Consider the following 19,925-nt stretch of genomic DNA (forward strand, 5'->3'; position numbering starts at 1 on the left):
CTATGAATTACCCTATGAATTACCCTATGAATTTCAATTCTTTAAAATTTATAATTAAATCAATGTACATAAGTCCACAAACAAGGATAAAATCTTTAATTTTTATTTCCATAATTATAGCTAAAAGATAATAATAATTCCATTATATTCCATAATATTTTCCATAATAATTAGCTAAACGATATGAAAATATTTGGTAATTAAAAAAAAAAGTGTCGTTTAATATTAAATAAAAATAATAACAATTGCATAAAATAATATTTAGGAACAGAAGTAAAGAAATTGAAAAAAAATGAAAAAAAGTATATGTATTTTTATTTTTTAATTTTATAGTACACTATATAATTCCATATTTGACCACTGTGAGGCAGCACATTATTTGTATATAACTCTCGGTCGAGAAACGGAACATTGTAAATCCGTAATGTTGCAACGGTTAGTGCGTAGAAGTTCTTCGTGTAAGTTTTATTATTGTAAAGTTATTTCATTAATCCCTTAAATGAGAAATCAATATGATGAATGAACGTACTATGGGAACTATCAGTTTGAGATTCTAATATGTTTTGAAAAATAGGTTACACAAGAAACCATAGTGTATCTAAAGCTATCTAAATTCTATATACAATGCCAATATATAGAATAGCGTCGTAGAAACTTATTATTGTGTCATAAACACCATTTTTCATATTTTATATGTTCTTGTTGTGTGACGAATTTGACTTTTACATATAAAAGAGAAATTTACACAAAATTTGTTTTATATGTATATAAAATGGAAATATTAAAACAACGACAGGTATGTATTTATTGTTTGACGCTTTTCTTCTCTTTTCTCTAACTTTTTTACCTGATTCACTTGTATGCAATAATAATCTATTATTTTGTCGCTAATATAGGTTAGAATATTAAAAGGATATTTACTTTCTGTACATTTATATTGATGTCAAATTAATGTAACACATAGCAATAGATAAATTATATTATATATTGTATTAGAATATTTATTGTTATTATTAATAGTTTTGTATCATAGCTTATTTTACACTCACTTTAAATATGTCACCTATAAAAAATAATAAAATTTATTATTTCATAAAACTGAAAGTTATGTTATATATATAAATATATCATTTTAGAAAAAGAAAGAAGAAAGGACTAAACTTTCTATAGAACAACAAATACCAGATGTTCCAACATTGGAAGAGTTTGAATGTCTTCTTGAAGAATCTCCTACAAATTATCCCAAGGGAGAAGGCATTGAAAATATGGAAAGTGAATTACATTCTGCTGCGATTGACACTGAACTCTATGAACAACAATCTATCCAAACAACTACGGAAGAGACAGAAGGGTCACAAGTTACAAATATCAAAGTACTTAGATACTATTTTCTGCAATCAAGTATGTTTTGTTTCTTACAAATAATCAAAATACATTTTCAATTTTAGAATGAAATTGATGTTAAAATTGGAAATGATCTGACATCATCATTGAATAATTTAGAGGGGAATATGGAGAAAGTTACAACATCGATTTCTATGATAGAAATAATTGATAATACATCTGATGCTCTTAATAATGGAACTGCAATACCAAATTTATCTCAAGCTACTTCAAATATATCAAATTCAAAAAATTTCACTCGTGAGAGGGAAACAAAGAATTTGAAACAAAAGAAAGAGAAGGAAAGAAACAATCAATCAGATTCTATCATAAAAGAAATAGATGTCACGCATACTGCTTTTGAGGAAATTATGCCTTTCACAGAGAGCCAACTAGCATCATTATATATTAATAAAGAGTTAGCGTCGATTGATATATTTATTTCAGAATTTGTTGAAGTACAACTTAAGAGTAGTACAATTAGACAGCAACATAAACTTCAGCAGCTTTTAACAAACTATCTTCGTGTAAGGAATCATTTAATTATCAATTCTCATGAATTGGAAATTTTAAAAAAGTCCTGTAAAGAATTGCAAAAACAATTATGGTGTTTAGATAAAGCCTGTATTAGGGAAGCAGGAGAATGTCAAGATGGAAATCCTGTTTTTGCTATACATGAATATTGCACTGCACGTTTCAATCAGCAGGCATTTAGTGCATTAACTCGAAATTTATCAACAATAAAAGATTTATTATACAACACTCAAGCATTATATTGTTATGAAGCAGAAATGTTCAGGTTTCAAATTGAACAGTATGTTCAAAGAGTTTACGACTCTTGTTATAAATTTGTAGAGTTTCCTTCTGGTATTGAAGGTGTAAATCTATTACCACTGCACATTTCTTCGCAAGCAATTCCACAACTAATGGAACTTAGGATGTGCATAACTATATTGTTTAATTTTCAAAGAAAATTATTAAAAGATGGGAAATTTGTAGCAGATACTAGAGAATGGCTTGAAAAATTAGTATCAGTTCTGTTGAAAATAGCAACTTGGCAAGATCATTTATTTATATTGAATCATATCTTGAGATGTCCTGGTGGGGTAATGAATTGGGCTCATAGCTTTGTTCAAGTTCCTATACATCCAGACCTTGGTAAATTAGGCGTATCTCCATTAAATGACCCATATTTAGATCATGTAGTAACCATACTGGCTGTAATACTACAACCTATTAAAGATAGAGATAAGTTCCTTGAACAGGTACTTGTATTGTAATTTACTACATGTGTTTGGATCATTACTAAATGATAATTAACTAATTCATGGTAATAATTTAGGTACAACAATCATTGGAAGATACAGCATGTAGTCCAGGTGATACTGTTTGGCTAATGTTGGATGAGGAAGGAGAGGAAGATGAAGATATAGCTAATGTTGGTGCAAACCTATTTGAAAGTGACCTTATTTCTTTACTAAATCAAATTCCTTTTACTAAAGTATTTGAACAAGTGCTATGTATTCGGTATAAGGATGATTATTATCAGAACAAAACTTACATTACACATTATCATTTGTTTCGAATGTTTGCATTTTTTACAACTGTTATTGGACTTTTAAAGCAAGGTTTAAAAACATACGATTCTCCAAGATATAGACAATTAACCAAACGACTAAGTGCATTAATTAGAGATATTGTGCAATATGCTAGTGATCAATGGGAAGAATTTGATAAAAATCAGGTAGTATTACTACTTTGTTAAAAATATTTTAATATATAAATTTGAATTTACTTTGTATAATACTAACTCTTGAATTTCTATCTTACAGAATACTCATGCATCAGTATTGATAAAACTTCAACTTGAATTTGATTGCTTTTTTTTAAAAGCCGTTTTGTGCATATTTTCGTCACGTCGTTTGGGGGCGTGGCAATATTTAGCTTCTATGCCTTATCATGTAATATCATCCAATAACTTATGGCAAATATTTTATATTTTACACTCTGGTTGTACACAAGTAGATATGTACGTTACTAATAAATGTATTTATGGTATGTTATAATTCTGTAATAAGAACAATATGAATATTTTTAAAATTGACTGTTGATAATATAATGTTATGTTATTAACGTTACAGATTGGATAAGTGAATTAAATTCTTCACAACTTCGTGCAAAATTTGAAGAAAAGTTAAGTAGCATGCCAGGAGATGAATCATATTTTCTTTTAACAACCTTTGCTAATATGGCTTTGGCAAGGACCGATAAGGATTATGATTTTGTAAGAACAACGACAATAGATTTGTTTCAAGTATGTATTATTATCTGTATCATATATGTATAATTTTTAGATATTTAAACATAAGAATAATTTACAGATAGGATTTCTTAGTGAAAAAACACAAGATTCTTGCTCAAAAGATGCTAGATCTCTTCTGTCAAATTTAACAAATAAATATCCTTCATTGCTATCAGATATCTTACTGAAGTTACGAGATAATTTTGTATCAGCTGGGAAGGTATGAAAAAATGTTATTACATGCTTCTATAAATAAATATGTCTAAATGTAATTTTATTAATTTTAGCTAAGTTTATATTTATTTACTGACTTAAAATTACACAAATGGGTACCACATGAAAAAGATATAGTTATTCTTTCTACATGGTTGAATCAATATTCATTAACATCGACTGAGAATCAGTTAGCCCGTTTAATTCTTACTAACTTAAATTGGGGATTTAATGAGTAAGAATATAATTTTTAACTGAACTAAAGTTTGTTTATTTAATATATAATGATAGTTTAATTTCTATGTCTGTTACAGAAGTGGTAACTTATATCTTCCTATTGATTTACATAGACGCATAGCATTATTAACTGTTGAGCTCACCATGAAATATGTACCTGATTCTTCTGTCCAAAATGCCTCTTTATTGGTAGAAGGTGTTAAACAGGTATAATGTGAAGATTCCACGCCAATACTTATTTAATGAAATCAATCTTGATATATATGTTATATTAAAATTTACAGGTTTCAACAATGATAAGACCTCAAACTGCTGAACATATTTTTTCATTATGGGCATGGGATATGATTTCTAAGCTTAGATTACACCAACTTGATCAGAGTGAGACACTTTGTTATTATGCACTTTCGAACCTCACTGCAGCATTTACTCATGTACCAGACATGGACTCTGATTCATGCTTGGAAATTTTGGTCACTGGTACATTAGAAAAGCAACCTATTGCATGTTATGTGGCAACAATCATGACGTTATGGGGCCATTCTATACCTTTGATATGTTCCAAAGGATTTGCCCAATTAGAAATATTACAATATCATTGTAAATACGAACAAGTGCTTATATGTTTACATCATATAATACCTTTATTTTTGGGATGTATGGATTCATTATTTAAGAATGATAAATTTATTAGTCTTGTTATTTCTCTAATTGCGGCCGATAGATCTTATATGAAAGTCGCTAAAAGCCTTATAACAGCCGACTTTCCAGGAACAATATTGAAACAATTTTCAAATATGATACACTCACATTTATATAATTACAAAAAGTAAGTAAACATGTTGAATATTGATACTGGACAATAATATTTTATTTACAAGATGACATAATTTGTTATAGATATCGTTTGCAGACACCAAAAGATTTTGTATACCTATGGTTAAATGTACTTGTACTTATACCAGATTGGAATAAAGACCAAAGCGTAATGTATCTAATGGATATAGTCATCAGTGCTGCATTCTTTCATGTGGATGCAAAATCAATAATGGATCATATGTTTCAGAATCTTTTCTCTGTAAGATCTTTATTGCAGTTTTAATTACGTTAAATAATTAGAAATATTAAAATATCGGTTTTAAACAATTTAACAAATTACATTATACTTATTCCTTTAATATGTCGTTATAATGTATTTAACTTAAATTTGAATTTTACTTTTAATTGAGGTAATATTTCTATACCTTATATTGATTGAGAAATTATATCCATCTAACTAGCTTGCCATAGAGGAAAATAATGAGGTGCGGTTTTTCCTTTTATTTAAAATATATGCTAATTTGTTTTTATGAGACCAATCTAATTTTATTTATATGCAAATATATATATATGATACTTATATTGTATGTTTGTATTAAATTTGGTTGTGATATAAAAAATTTATTTAATGAATTATTTTCAGACTATGTCTAACCGCAATGTGATGACATCATTTGGCTCATTCTTAAATTGGGCAACTGGTTCTTCAAATTCTGTTAGTCTTTTAGGAAAATCTACTCAATCTGTTTGGGTTGCTTATCAGGTACTACTAACTGAACAATATAACAGAGAAATTAAAACTGGGTTATGGCATGAGATTTTAAAGGAATTGTCAGCACAGCCTAAAATATCATTAGATTCTGCTATGAAGGTATATTTTATATAATATTTCATATAATTCTTGAAATTTTGCATAATGTAAAATATATATATATATATATCTAATATCTTTTTAGCGAGCTTGTGCAATTGTAAAAATGCAACCATTCGGAGCAAATGGATTATCTATATATCGTTGGTCACAGCAAGCACTAGATACACCTATAGGACATCCTATTCTTCCTCTTTTATGGCAAAACTTTTTTGCATTATTTCTTGCAAGAGCCCCGTCAATGTCAGGGTTTGTTTTACAAAAAGAGAATTTACATGTTTTATAGAAGTATGAATTTAACATTTTATAGAAATAAGAATGACAATGAAATTATTTTTCAGAGTTCATCATGGTGGAATTGGTGAAAAATTTTTTGAAGGCATGATTAATTTAAGTTACTTAAAAAAATTAAAAAAACGATTACACGATACTACTACATACTTTCAGTTAAAAGGAGAAAAAGAATTAGATAATGGAGTGCCAATCACTGATGACAGACGAGCATTTTATTCTAATGCAGCAAAGTATGTAACATTAGATGTAATGTATATAAGACTTATAAGAAAAACATGATAGATTTCTGTTCTTATAGGCTTTATAAAACTTTAAGTTTGTGGCTTGAAGAACCAAGATTACATGAACCAGGTCTTTATTTACCAGCATTACCTCCACAATATATGTCACAAAAATTAATATTACTCGTTCAGGATAATTGGGTAAAAATTTTAATTCTTTTATTATAAATACAGTGTGATAGAATATGATTGATTATATTGTTTTTTTAAATAGACGCCATGGTTAGAATATATTGATTATTGGGCAGTTCAGCGAAATCAAGAAATGGCAGTTCAAGAATGGGAGCGTACATGCTGTAGAAATCAAGAAAATTTCGATCAGAAGGGTAGAAATGTATCAATCTCACCTCCTAAAATGGATGAACCATTGCAAAGAATATTTAAAAGATTGACCACATATAAAAGACCTGTTTCTCCATGTTATGATCACCAGCACACACATCTTATTGGTGCAACTAAAGAAACTGTATACAATGCTGACTTAGTAATACAACACGCTGTAATGTGTTTTGAAACAATATTAGAATATGTTGAGACTTATAATTTAATGCTTCTTGAGCATACTGCAGTGAATTCTAGCTTTTTGGAACTAGTGCCTACACTTTATAGAGAAAATGAGAATCAAGTAACATTACATGCATTATGTGATCCAGCACCTCCAAATCAGAAACACTCTATATCAGGAACACCACCTACTGTGCACTGCGCTGGTCCAGCAGTAATTACAATTAAGGTAAAAACAATAATGTTCTTCTAATTTTAAATATAAAATTATTTATACAACATTGTAATATTTAGGTACCTGAAGCTCACATGAGTGATCCTATTGATCACATGATAACACAAAATAGAGCTGAATATGAAAATTTGTTGATAAAAGCTACTCTGCCGCCATCACATATGCTTATTTCCATATCTGTTTTTCTAGACCATTTAATTGGGTGTGTATAATACATATTATATCTTTAAGATATATAATAATGATTTGAAATTTACATTAATATATATATATATGAATTAAATATGTAAATATATTATTATTCGTTTTAGAATGTTGGAACATGAAATAGTTGTAAATCAAACAAATGAAAACACAACAGCATTGTACAAAATTCGAGAAAGTGGAGTTAAATTATTTTATTGTTTTATAGACCATTATACAGAAGAAGCATCAATTTGCCCAATAACAAAACAACTTATGACTACTTATTTAGAAAGATTAGGGCAGGTCCGTATAATTGTAAAATTAAGAGAAATAATTTTAATAGATGAATTATTAATATGTAATATCAATTCTAATAGATATTTATTAGTGGAGAAGAAACTCAAGGTCCACAATTATTAAGCACTATTATGCAGAAACCAAACCTTGGTGGTTTACTTGGACCTTATTTTACGCCTGTTGCTGGTAGTGCTTCAGCATTTTTACAAATGTATCATACTGTTGTAGAATTTTCTATGAGTACAAAAGTCGATCTTTGTTTTGTATTATTATCAAAAGTAGGTTATTTTCTATTTTTTTATTTTTATATGTTTACATAAATATCATAATCTTTACGTTTATTTTCCCTTTAGTTTGATGTGGGAATCTGGTTAAATTATAAGCGTCCAAGATTAAGTGAGCGATCAACGTTCATACACTTAATATTTAGAGCTCTTTGTGATATGGGTCTTAATCCAGATGAAACGAAACTGGTACTACATGAGGTATTTATAAATTTCATATTTTATGATTACATATATTACAAAGAATTTTTATAACATGTTTGATAAACATTTTTTTATAGTTATTCAGGAATCATCTCCGACTTGTATTATTACATGAATTCCCAGAACATTATGGTGAAGTTCTGAGTGTTGTATTAAAAAATAGTGAAAGGCAAGATTTATCACTAGATGTTTGGCGAGATTTACTAGGAGCACTCAGTGGTAAATCAAAAAATGCGTTTCCAAGTTATTCTAAAATTAGGGATGAAATTCGTCATTATGCTACTGAGCAAAAACTTCTATCTCGACAAGAGGTTTGTGTTTTCAAGCATACAATATTTTACACTTATTTCTAATACAGAATTTTTTACGTAAATTTGAAATAAACTTATATTCTATATTTTATTACAGATATATGATACAGCTATATTATTAAAAAGACATTTTACGCAAGAACGTTTAAAATATGGTCTTTATGGATTATATCCAAAATATAGAATCTACAATGAACCTTTAAGTACATTCCTTGGTATGGTAGGTCATGCTCTTGTTGCACTTACTCTTCAATCTGATAGAGGTTCATTAGGAGACCAATGTAAGTATTTCAACCATACATCATGTATGATATTTGTAATAAATATAATTATTGTATTTTATAATTATTGTATTTAAAGTGTGTGAGAAAATATGGCCTGTCTTAAGTGAAATGTATTCACCTTGGGTTGCACCGTATCGGACACAAGATTTAAGAGAACCAGCTGCCGCATGGATTCAACAACTTACAGATGATCGATCTGTTTTATTACCATGGATTGTAACAGATGGTCCATATGCTAACAAATTTGTAGCAATGTTTGTTGAATGTGTTCGTTTTATTATCGATATTTTGCCAGCATCTAACAAGATACTCTGTTTCGTCTGGCAGTTTTATGTTACCAATTTTGCACATGATTCAGTTAAAGATCATATTCTGAACGTTATTCATGGCAACTTTTTATCATTGCCATGGGATCGTTTCTATCCATCTGTAAATGATGTGGAATTGATGGCAAAAGTAATTGATCAAAATTTACCAGATAGTCACTTATTCCTGGGAAGCGTGTTTACATGTGTAAACTGGCCACTTTGGATAAATGACTTATTAGCATCACATCCATTAACTCTCATAGCGAGAATGCATGTTTGTTTATTAAATCTATTGGTAAAATTATCTACTGAACCAAACGTTAGACAGGTAATTAATTATATTCTTCACAGTCTTTGTATTCATATATGCAGAGGTCTTAAACTCAAACAATTAATAAAATGATCAATATCAGCTTAAGAATATGTTAATGTATTAACAATATATTTCAGACTGATAAAGTAATTCAGTTAATTATGGATACTGAAAAACTTTCTTGGCATTTATTAGATGCATCTGCCTATGATCCAATAATTCGTTGGCATGCCATGAACTGTGATTCAAGAGTTGTTCTCTATTCTTACAATGAGCAATGCCATCCTATAGATGTTGCTGTACATAAGTATGTATAATAATTTTATTTTATTATCTTAATTTTATTTACAAATTACATATTCTGTAATAAATATGATGTAATAGTTTGTTAAAGGTGGCAGCAGGCTATGATCCTGTTGTAGGTCATCTTTACCCAGCTATAGTAAGAAAGAGACAGCTATATATACACTTTACGATAAAATTATTAATTGCTTGTACAACACGATATAAACCTTTATTATCTACAAATCCAAAAGTATTCAACAATACATTATCAAAAATGCTAGATGATATGGAAGCTATTATCATAAACAGTAAATATGACACATCTATATAATTTAAATTATTGCATATATCTAGAATTATTAAAGAAGTACAATTAAAACAAAAAATAAAAATCTTCAGCTGTTCCAGAATCCCAACAAATTACAGAAGCAAGTTCACTAATTACTGAATTATTCTGTGTTATGAATCAACATGGGGTTCTCATGGAACATCTTCGCACTAGCTGGACATTGTGGCTTTCAAAAAGAACAGCTAACAATCCAATTCTTATGAGTGTACTTAAAGTTGTTGGAACAACAGTTACTTCACCAACTATACTTGGAGAGTTAATGGAGGCTGCATTAGAATCATATTTTAAATTTAATTGTATGTAAAATAAATATGAATATAGTCAGTTATACATTTTTTAACATTTTGATTTGTATGGCAGCATCTGAAGAAGTTTCACCAACTTGGGCTTCAGTTTTAACAATTTTCCAATCAGTAATACCTCGACGACCACCATTGGAGACATTTTTAATTTCTGAGGGAAAGCTTCTTACTTTGTACTTTATTTTACTTAAGCGACTTCCATTATGTCAAGACATTAGAGAAGAAGGAGTACTTCTTATAAATTTAGTTGACTGGATTTCTGCTATTAAGCCAACGTAAGTGTAAATTATTAAAAATTTCTACATTACAGTATGCCTACATTTAATTTAATATTTTTTCTTTAGGAATATAAATGAAGAAAAATTACCTCTTTTTTGGGCTAAAACTTGTGAATTAGCATATAGACAATGTCAATATAATAAAAATACTAAAACTGCTGCTAGAGCTCTTAAAGGCCTAGCACGTTCGTTATTAACGATTGCTGATGACAGTGCACAGGGATGGGGGATATTAGGAGCTATTGGCCTTAAAAAAAATTCCAATCTGTCAATAAGGTAAATTAAACAATTTTATTACATAAAATATTAACATATATGTTATTCTATCTTGTATAAAATTTCTTTTATATTTATATAGGTGCAAATTTTTAAGTCGCGTGATAGGAGTGTATTGTTTAGCTCAATTACCTGAATCAAAATCAGATGAACAGATAGTAAGATTTACACCTGATTCCCCTGGAGTGGCATCATCAAAAACATATGAATCAAATGTATTGGAAATCCGACCTAGTACAGAAGCTATTAAAGCTATGCAGGCTTTAGAAGGACTTTTATTGAATAAACAATATGTAACGCTTACAGGAGACATAGAACGATCTATTAAATTAATTAGGAATCCTGCTAATTCTTTGCACAATGCAACAGTTATTCTAGGTGTATTGACAACAGAGCTTTATAATCAAAGGTATTTGCATGTTTTGATAGATTAATGTAATATTTTTTGACCAGATTAGAATGAAAATGGCCAATCATAATTTTATATTCATTAATTTATATTTATTATTTTTTATTGTATAAAAATTTAAAGCAGTCCATTTTTTGCATAAATATTGTAAAGAAGTTTTGTAAACTTCATAAATTCCTCATAAATCTAGTCATAGGTATTTGATTATATCTATTGCTGATTATCTAAATCATTATGTATTAATGATTATTTAAGCATAAAAATTACATATGTGTATATAACAATTTGTATGTATGTATTATGTTTATATAGGCATAAAATTAATATGTCCGTAACAGATCTATGTATTTAAGTATTTTAATTATATGATAATTTTATGATTAAAAATAGAATATTAAATTGATAAATTAATGTTTATTAATTTATAAATCTTTATACATGCATTTTACACGTCAAATGGAGTATAAAAATATACTGAGTCTCATCTGAAAAATGAAAGTACAGAAGTTCACAAATTAATTCTCTTAATTAGCTTTTTTCACTAATGAAGATTTGTTCGATTTGCTATTTGTTTATTTATTAAATGAACTTCAGTTACATTTCTGGTCTATAAGCTTAGTTAGCCTTACAAAGAAACAGCAAATAGAATAAATTTTCGAAACACTATCATCCCGTAGCGATGAAAAAGTGTAACTAGTCCTATCGCTATGTTTGTCGCTCAATATTGCGTTCTTTGCCTACGGACAAGCCATGTGTTGTTATCTATTCTTACAAGCGCCAAGTTGCTGTTGCTTCCGTCTTCAATAGATGGTAGCACATGGCTTATCCGCAGCCAAGGCACACAATAGTTGCGATAAGAACGGCTATGTGTACTCGTATCATATAAAGAGTGTACATATGTACCCGAGTGAGGCAAGGAAAGCGAGAATGCGGCAAAAGCAGCAATGACGATTAGTTCCATTTTTTCATCACTACGTGGTGATAATAGGAATACTGTCCATAAATCGAACAAATTTTCATTAGTAAAGAAAACACATTAAGAAGATTAATTTATGAACCTTTGTGACTGAGTCTTCTGAATTAAATCCTTAGCTTTTCTTTCTTTCTACATTCGTTCTAACCTGTGAAATGCATGTATAAAAATTTACAAACCCTATATCTAAACACTTATTCCTAAACACCATAAATGTATCGCATTAATACTATATTATTTATTCAGATCATTATACATTTAATTAAAATTTGTAATATAATAGCAAGTTAGTTATATTTTGTGGACAAATTGTATTACTTCTATTTCATAAATGTGTTGTTTTCTTTTCAATTACTAATTAATAATACTATTACATAGAGGAAGGTCGTTGACAAGTATAGTTAAATAAAATAAAAAAGATATAAAAGAATTTCATCATATGTTGCAAGTAACTTATCTGTTCAATTTTCTGTCGTGCAATAAATAAAAAATAACATTGCTAAATGTTTCCTTCCATTTGGAACTTATTAAGTTAATAACTAGTTAACTTTGACTTTGCTCATTAAAAATATACAATATTTTTCTTACAAAAAATTCGTTATCTGCATCTACATAATAGAAAGGATACTTTTATATCATTCATAAAAATCTCATTATTAATCAATTTACAAATATACTAAATTTTTTCTAAATATCTTAAATGTTTTGTACACTCTCAAAAAGTTCACAGCATCAAGAATAAATAATTTAAATTGATTACACTTAACACAATTATCTATGTAATATGCTGCTTATTAATAACTTTTTCTAACCCTGATTAGGACCTGGTCCATGAAGTTCAATAAAACTTTCCAAAGAACGTGGTACATTTCCATAATATGACAAATTGTAAGTGTTCACGACTTTTGCAGCCATACATTTTAATGATAATTTAGTTTGAGTCCTTAGTATTATTTCTGCTACACCTGTATAAAGACAAGATCAATATATTATGTAAAAAATCTTATTTTTAAATATTTTATATTATTTTTCAAATTTATTTAAACAGACCTGTAGCGACAGCATCATACGGAGTTTTCCCATTACTATTAACTGTATCCATATGCGCTCCAGCTTCTATAAGATCCATGATAATGGAATGAAGAGTCATAAAATCACTGCAAGGTTTCAGATATGTTATAAAAACATTTTTCACTAAAAAAGATTTGGCTTAATAAAACAATGTAGCTAACTGTACCTAACAGGTTCCCTATAACTAACAATAATATGTAATGGTGTATTCCTTTCATTGTCCATTGCATTTACATCAGCACCACAACATATAAGTAGCTTAGTCGTTGCAGCGCAAGGAAATCTGTAAGACGTTCGCAATATTGTATTTATACATATTGTATAAAGAACAAAAAGTAAATTTCAGATTTCTTTTCATTTTGAAACTAAAATAATAAAAAAAGAGTGTTAATAATACTTTATTAACATTATCTAATATGAGCAAAACTAAACTCCATTTATCTATCAAATTTCACCATGATACTTTATTTTAAAAAAAGAGACTTATAAACATACTTGCAGACATGGTTAGTATGGAAATCATCCACTAAAGTGGCAGCATTTACGGCAAGATGCAGTAATGTCTGGCCATCCTTTAAACGTAATTGTAAAGCACAGAGTTTATGAACTAATTGATATGCCTTATTTTTATCTTGTTCTTCATATTTACTCTCATTCAATGTTAAAAGTTTTGTTAAAATCGTTAATATATACAATGTAGTTGTAATATTTGATTCCATCTCCTCCTGCAATTTTTAATTTAAAAAAGTTATTTCATAATACATAATTCAACACATAAATCAATTTTTTAGCTTACAATATGTTGTTCTATATCTTCCTCAGAATCAGGATTGTTGAGTTTAGATTTATTACGAGTAAGTTCTGTTACGCAAGCTTCTAAAACATTCAAGACTTGAGAAAACTCAAGATCTACTCCTACATGTATCATTTGTGAAAATACCTACAAATAAGATTTAAAAAAAATAGAACGAATTATAGGGAATATATAAAATTGTTTAATCGGATCATTTAGTGGATAAATACCTGCGCAAACCTTAAAAGATCTTTTACAACTGGTATATTGTTCAGTTGCTTCAAATATAAAGCATGAAGCCAGAGATCTATACATCTATCAAATCTAGCACTATCTGCAAAAACTGCTCCTCTGAATATAATATGATGTGGCACTTTTGGATTATGCTGTCCTAATATTAATAAAATAATAAAAATAAGCAGGATAAAAACAATAACAAAAGAGAATTATCCTATCAATGTTTATTGAATTAAAATTGTAACCTAGTATCCTCTCTCGAATAACCAATGATTCCATATGAATAGCATTTTGATTATTTCTAATACTTTTCAATTTTTCTAGAGTATCACATTCTTTCCAATTATCATATGCTTTTATACTTTTACCTAATTTTTTATAAATAATATTATCTGGATCTCTGAATCTGTAACAACAAGAATTAAGTAGTTGTTCCTGAATAGCATTTTTCTAAAATTATAAATATTTTTTACCTATGTTTCATTGCTTTCCATAGATATTTATAAGCTTTTGTTAAACAATAATTGCGCTCATCATTGGCATAAGAAGCTCCAAGAAGCTCGTATGCTTCAATTGCTTCTTCTCTAGTAACTTTTACATATTTTATTAAATATTCTACGACTTCTGCCCTAGTTCTTTCTGCTGCTGCTATTAATGGTGTCATTCCTCTAACATTCTTTGTCATATTTGTCCCATATTTCAATAACTCAGATATTATATTAGTATATCCACGTTCAGCTGCCAAATGTAATGCAGTTGTATCACAATTTGCTTTTTCATTTGGATTTGCACCTTTTTGCAAAAGAAAAGTTACCTGTTGTAAATATAATAAAATTGCTGAAATTGACATTATAAGTTAAATAAATAATTTTATATTTTTCAAATTATAATGTTATACTTACTATATCTAAATGACCCTTATGTGCAGCAATCATTAAACATGTATTATTGAACTGATTAAAAATATTTATATCTGCATTATGTTCTATTAAATATTTGACAATATCTAATCGTCCATCAAAACAAGCTGCCCTCAAAGGGGTAGATAAGCTTTTAGTAGGGTGATTAACATTGGCACCAGCTTTTACTAGTATCTTCACAACTGTCAAATGTCCTGCACCAGCAGCACACCATAGAGCAGTTGCCTTTTCAATAACATATCCATCAAATTTAACTGTTCCTTCCTGTTCCAAATCAGGCTTAAATTTATCAAGTAATATTTTAACTACTTTATCACGGCCATATCGTGCAGCTATTATTAATGGTGTACAATGCTGACCATCTTCTTCCAATACTTTTTGATTAATCACAACATTTACCAGTTTAGCATCTTTGCTACTGAGAAGATTATAAAGAATAATAGCCATACCATCTTTAGCAGCATAATAAACACGCGTTAAAAATAGTTGTGATATTTGCGTTGAATCTTCATTTAATTTAATATTTTCCATTTTGTGTAATATTTTCTTTCTAAGTTCCTTTTAGACGTTAAGCGTGATATAAAAATAGATTTATACTAATATTCTTTTCTTATTGAAATTTGTCGATGTCATTCTAACCTCGAAACTTTCATAATATACATACATACAATAAATTATAAGAAAACCAGAAAATTTTTCCGACAATATATAATAGTACACTGATAATCTTGTATAACAACAACGTTCAATATTAATTATAATCTTGTTTACTACTATTACAATCACTTTTACTTTTACAACTGCTTAATAATTATTTTCAGACTTTCAATACATATTACACTATGTAAGTTCTATTTTAAAATCATCTTTACTTCATTTTTAAAATGAAAATTGAAATATACACATTTATTTTTTTATTCACCTACATAATAATTGACACTTTGTATCAATTACGATAAAATTTTAAAAAATAAACAAACAATACATTAATTTTAAAATATACGAAAAATTTCATTTATCAAAGTTTGCAATTTATTACAAGATTTAAATATTACATATATATATATATATATATATATATATATATGTATTTATATTTATATTTATTTATATATACATATGTTATTTTTAAGTCTTAAATTTCTAAGTTAAAGATATAGTACATAATTTTGCAAAATTTTGAAATAATAAAGTTCGAAACCACTCTTCTATTACTCTTTATAATAATTACTCTTAGTTAATAAGTTTACGCAAAGTAAACTGGATTGAATATAATTTCACTTTTTATTATTATTGATGCGTTCAAAAATTTCCATTCTAATAGAACATATCTAATTTACATCGCTGTTAGGAATAAAATATAATTTCCCAATCATTAGAATATGTATATATACATATGTAAGTATGTGTTATTGAATTTTCCTATTATTATTTCTTAGACAAAGATTAACTAATTACATGTAAATCTTAATTTGGAGGGAAATTTAAGCTCAAGAAACAATATATTTTGTTTGAGCCATTTTTATATTTTCGTTATTTTTTGTATTATAAAAAGTTTATTGGAAAAACTTATTTAATTTTCTGCGAAGAATATTGTAATGGTATATGTTAAATGATTCATTTGCAAATATTTGAAGTCTGAATATTTAAAGATCCCCAATTGAAGAATGAAACGGGAGTAAATGAGTCGAAAAAATATTCCCGCCATTTTTTACTATTTCTTATTTTATTGTGGTATTACTGGCGAATAACATATCAAATAGTACGGTTTAATCATTTATGTCAATACAAAATTATCAATTTTTTGAAACTGATAAAAAACATAATATTTTTCAAACATAATAAATATTTGAAGAGACAATTTCAGACATTAGTAGTTAAACCAGAGAGGAAATTTCCTCTCTTGTAAAACAAAACATGTTTTATAAAAAAAATTACTAATTTTTGGTTGGTAACAGTGAAATGCCTAACATTTTTGAACAAATAAGAAAGTTTGTTTTAGAAACTTAAAATAATTTATAATTTTGTTTTTATTTCACTGTTTTTTGTTTGAATTTTCAATTGTGCTAGTTATTTCTTTTTGTTGTAATAATGATTACACGTAGCTCTAGCTCTATATTAAAGGTATTAATTAATAACGATATTATTTATTATTATATTGATTGTATTAATGCTATATGATTGTATATAATGTTTAGCATACGATAAAAATTAAAGAATCTATATTATAACAATTATCTAGGAATTTTTATTATTTGAAAATTTAATAGTATTTTCAACGTTGATAATACCTAATTCTCTTAACCTCAACTCGATTGTTGTTGTCATTTATATCTTCATTAAATTAAGTAAGAATACGATATCAGCCTTTGATGACCAACTTAAATGTATCAATATTATTATCGTAATGTGATCTGTAGCATTACTTTTGAGGTTAATAATTGGAACACTTTGTACATTTTCCCTATTTATTGTGTTTTCTTAAAATCAGATAAAATTTATTGATATATTATACTACACATATTAACCAACTATAACTATTCTAAACATTTTATTAAAATTTATATATATTTTATATTTTACTATTAACGTAAATGTTCTAATAGGCAACATTAGACCAGAAGATTCCTCCAAAGGAAGAATCAACTGTATCTGAACTCCCATCAATTATATTTTCAGGCTACATTAATTATGTCAATGATTTTAACGAATGTGCTATGATTTGTGATAATATTATGTAAGACTTACACAATTGACTTAGAAAAGAAAGATGATTCTCAAATATTAATTTATACTGAACATTTCATTGTAATTTTTTTTAGAACAGAAATAGAAAAATATGATAAAATAGTACCAATAGGATTTGATTTGGAGTGGCCTTTTAGTTTTCAAACTGGATCTGGTAAAACAGCCTTGGCACAAATTTGTTTCAGTGAAAATATTTGTTATCTGTTACATATATATTCATTAAAAAAATTACCAGCTGCATTTGTGGTCCTTTTAAGTCATCCAAAAGTGAGATTAGTTGGAGTTAACATAAAGAAGTGAGTTAATTGATAATGCTTTATTATAATAAAATTCATGTATTTTTCATAATTTATTTATATTACAGTGATATCTGGAAACTAGGTAGAGATTTTAAGGAATTTCCAGCTTGTAAAGTTGTAGAAAACAATTGTATTGATTGTGGTAAATTTGCAAATACAGTATTAAATAGGTCTTGTCGGTGGAGTTTAGAGAAGTTAACAGAATATTTGGTTAGTACTTTGATTACAATAAAACAAATTTCAAATGATAAATGGAAATTAATATTATTCATTATGTGATTTTTCTTGGTTAGTTAAAGAAAAAGATTAGTAAGGACCCAAAAGTTAGAAAAAGTAAATGGCATATGCATCCATTAAATGATGAACAGAAACTTTATGCAGCGACAGATGCTTATGTATGTTAACTATAAAAACATTATATTACTATTACGACTTCAATTATATTTTTAATTTTAATATTAAAATCATTTATTATTTTTATAGGTTTCTTGGCTTTTGCATGTAACTATACAAGAACGAGCAAATTTAAAGGATAATGAATTAAAAGAGACACAGAATATTAATGTCTCAATATGACTACAAAAATAGTTAAAGTTTTATGGGCTGGTAGATTAAGTTATAGATCCGGGCTTAAGCTACAAAAAATATTATCTGATCAGCATCACCAAAGGGTAGAAAACAGTAGTTGCAATACATTAATATTGCTTGAGCATGATCCAGTATATACAGTTGGAATTAGAGATAAAGATTATACACTAAAAGATCAAAAGAAGTTAAAAAGTTTAGGTGCTGAGTTTTTTAGAACAAATCGAGGTGGCCTTATAACTTTTCATGGACCTGGACAATTAGTAGCATATCCTATATTAAATTTAAAAGAATTTAAAGCTAGCATTAAATGGTATGTGTGCCAAATAGAGAAAATGATTATTCGTTTATGCGCCGAATTTGGCATTAAAGGTGAAACATCCCCAAACACTGGTGTATGGGTGAATGACAAAAAGATTTGTGCCATTGGTATTCATGGAAGTCGTTACATAACAACACATGGTTTAGCTTTAAATTGTAATACAGACTTAAGTTGGTTTAATCATATTATACCTTGTGGTATCAAAGGAAAGGGTGTAACAAGCATTAGTCAGGAACTTAATATAAATGTTACTATTCAAGATGTGCTACCACTGTTTCAAAATGCTTTTCAAGATCAATTTCAATGTACATTAATTGAATATCCAATAGAAGAATCTTATCAATTGTTTAAGCTTGTTAACAATAATCTGTGTGCACAAAAGACTTAAAAAGTTGAATGTAATAATTTTAATAAATTTAAATAATTTTGTATAATACATGAGATTAAATGTTCTTTTTCATTTTACTTTTATTATTATAGATTATTACCTTTTTTCGCGAGATAAAAGGTAAATAGCAATTTTTGTCTTATAATTTAGGGGATCACCTGATTTTCTTGTCATTTTTGTATCTCATGCGGTATTACTAATTCCAGTTATCCTGGTTATTTGTGTTTGAAGTTATTTCTCTATGATCTTGATAAATACTTTATCGCGGGAACTTGGCTTTATATCATTGATATCGATATGTAAACTAAAAACAAAATTCGAAATTATCATATATCGTTTCACTGCTCAAACACCCAGTCAGAGT

The 19,925-nt window shown here is 27.7% G+C and overlaps 3 protein-coding genes across 9 annotated transcripts; 2 read left to right on the forward strand and 1 right to left on the reverse strand.

The window, feature by feature from the left end:
- Nucleotides 1–424: 424 nt before the first annotated feature.
- On the forward strand, nt 425–11,509 carry Epg5 (ectopic P-granules autophagy protein 5). The gene is made up of 30 exons (XM_076621293.1): nt 425–458; nt 575–796; nt 1,137–1,373; nt 1,449–2,648; nt 2,726–3,127; nt 3,216–3,438; nt 3,525–3,697; nt 3,765–3,905; nt 3,973–4,133; nt 4,213–4,342; nt 4,420–4,964; nt 5,036–5,213; nt 5,598–5,825; nt 5,911–6,074; nt 6,167–6,349; nt 6,418–6,541; nt 6,615–7,133; nt 7,199–7,341; nt 7,451–7,628; nt 7,703–7,900; nt 7,976–8,107; nt 8,188–8,421; nt 8,519–8,702; nt 8,782–9,341; nt 9,464–9,633; nt 9,711–9,919; nt 10,011–10,256; nt 10,321–10,537; nt 10,607–10,816; nt 10,899–11,509. The coding sequence occupies exons 2-30, from the start codon at nt 773–775 to the stop codon at nt 11,248–11,250; spliced, it is 7,665 nt and encodes a 2,554-aa protein (XP_076477408.1). The 5' UTR covers nt 425–458; nt 575–772; the 3' UTR covers nt 11,251–11,509.
- A 903-nt stretch (nt 11,510–12,412) lies between these two features.
- LOC117163813 (protein fem-1 homolog B) lies at nt 12,413–16,102 on the reverse strand. Of its 2 annotated transcripts, XM_033346549.2 has the most exons (9): nt 15,202–16,087; nt 14,773–15,113; nt 14,545–14,705; nt 14,293–14,453; nt 14,066–14,209; nt 13,765–13,994; nt 13,436–13,552; nt 13,249–13,355; nt 12,413–13,163 (listed from the first exon to the last, which is right to left on the reverse strand). In XM_033346549.2, the coding sequence occupies exons 1-9, from the start codon at nt 15,748–15,750 to the stop codon at nt 13,006–13,008; spliced, it is 1,968 nt and encodes a 655-aa protein (XP_033202440.1). In that variant the 5' UTR covers nt 15,751–16,087; the 3' UTR covers nt 12,413–13,005. The 2 variants fall into 2 exon arrangements, 1 of the variants encoding a protein (XP_033202440.1); XR_004465513.2 differs by lacking the exon at nt 12,413–13,163 and having other exon boundaries at nt 13,436–13,634; nt 15,202–16,102.
- A 1,092-nt stretch (nt 16,103–17,194) lies between these two features.
- Nucleotides 17,195–19,609, forward strand: LOC117163814 (Lipoyl(octanoyl) transferase 2). 6 transcript variants are annotated; one of them, XM_033346552.2, is made up of 6 exons: nt 17,195–17,343; nt 17,826–17,956; nt 18,042–18,263; nt 18,332–18,476; nt 18,560–18,661; nt 18,750–18,979. In XM_033346552.2, exons 1-6 carry the CDS (start codon nt 17,311–17,313, stop codon nt 18,840–18,842), a joined length of 726 nt encoding a protein of 241 aa, XP_033202443.2. In that variant the 5' UTR covers nt 17,195–17,310; the 3' UTR covers nt 18,843–18,979. The 6 variants fall into 6 exon arrangements, with proteins under 6 accessions (XP_033202443.2, XP_033202445.2, XP_033202442.2 ...); XM_033346554.2 differs by lacking the exon at nt 17,195–17,343 and adding an exon at nt 17,461–17,567; XM_033346551.2 differs by lacking the exon at nt 17,195–17,343 and adding an exon at nt 17,495–17,652.
- Nucleotides 19,610–19,925: the final 316 nt, after the last annotated feature.

Source organism: Bombus vancouverensis, chromosome 9 (assembly GCF_051014615.1).
Source record: "Bombus vancouverensis nearcticus chromosome 9, iyBomVanc1_principal, whole genome shotgun sequence".
In the NCBI taxonomy this organism is placed as follows: domain Eukaryota; kingdom Metazoa; phylum Arthropoda; class Insecta; order Hymenoptera; family Apidae; genus Bombus; species Bombus vancouverensis.

Bases quoted from the DNA above. Each gene is read 5' to 3' on its own strand.
- LOC117163813 (XM_033346549.2), bottom strand. From the start codon at position 15,750: ATGGAAAATATTAAATTAAATGAAGATTCAACGCAAATATCACAACTA. The intron at 15,114-15,201 runs GTAAGTATAACA...TATTTACAACAG, and splicing joins ATAAGGGTCATTTAGATATA to GTAACTTTTCTTTTGCAAAA. The intron at 13,553-13,764 runs GTATGTTTATAA...AACGTCTTACAG, and splicing joins CATACTAACCATGTCTGCAA to ATTTCCTTGCGCTGCAACGA.
- Epg5 (XM_076621293.1), top strand. From the start codon at position 773: ATGGAAATATTAAAACAACGACAG. The intron at 3,128-3,215 runs GTAGTATTACTA...TCTATCTTACAG, and splicing joins AAGAATTTGATAAAAATCAG to AATACTCATGCATCAGTATT. The intron at 4,965-5,035 runs GTAAGTAAACAT...AATTTGTTATAG, and splicing joins CATTTATATAATTACAAAAA to ATATCGTTTGCAGACACCAA.
- LOC117163814 (XM_033346551.2), top strand. From the start codon at position 17,605: ATGTATCAATATTATTATCGTAATGTGATCTGTAGCATTACTTTTGAG. The intron at 17,653-17,825 runs GTTAATAATTGG...ATGTTCTAATAG, and splicing joins TCTGTAGCATTACTTTTGAG to GCAACATTAGACCAGAAGAT. The intron at 18,264-18,331 runs GTGAGTTAATTG...TTTATATTACAG, and splicing joins GTTGGAGTTAACATAAAGAA to TGATATCTGGAAACTAGGTA.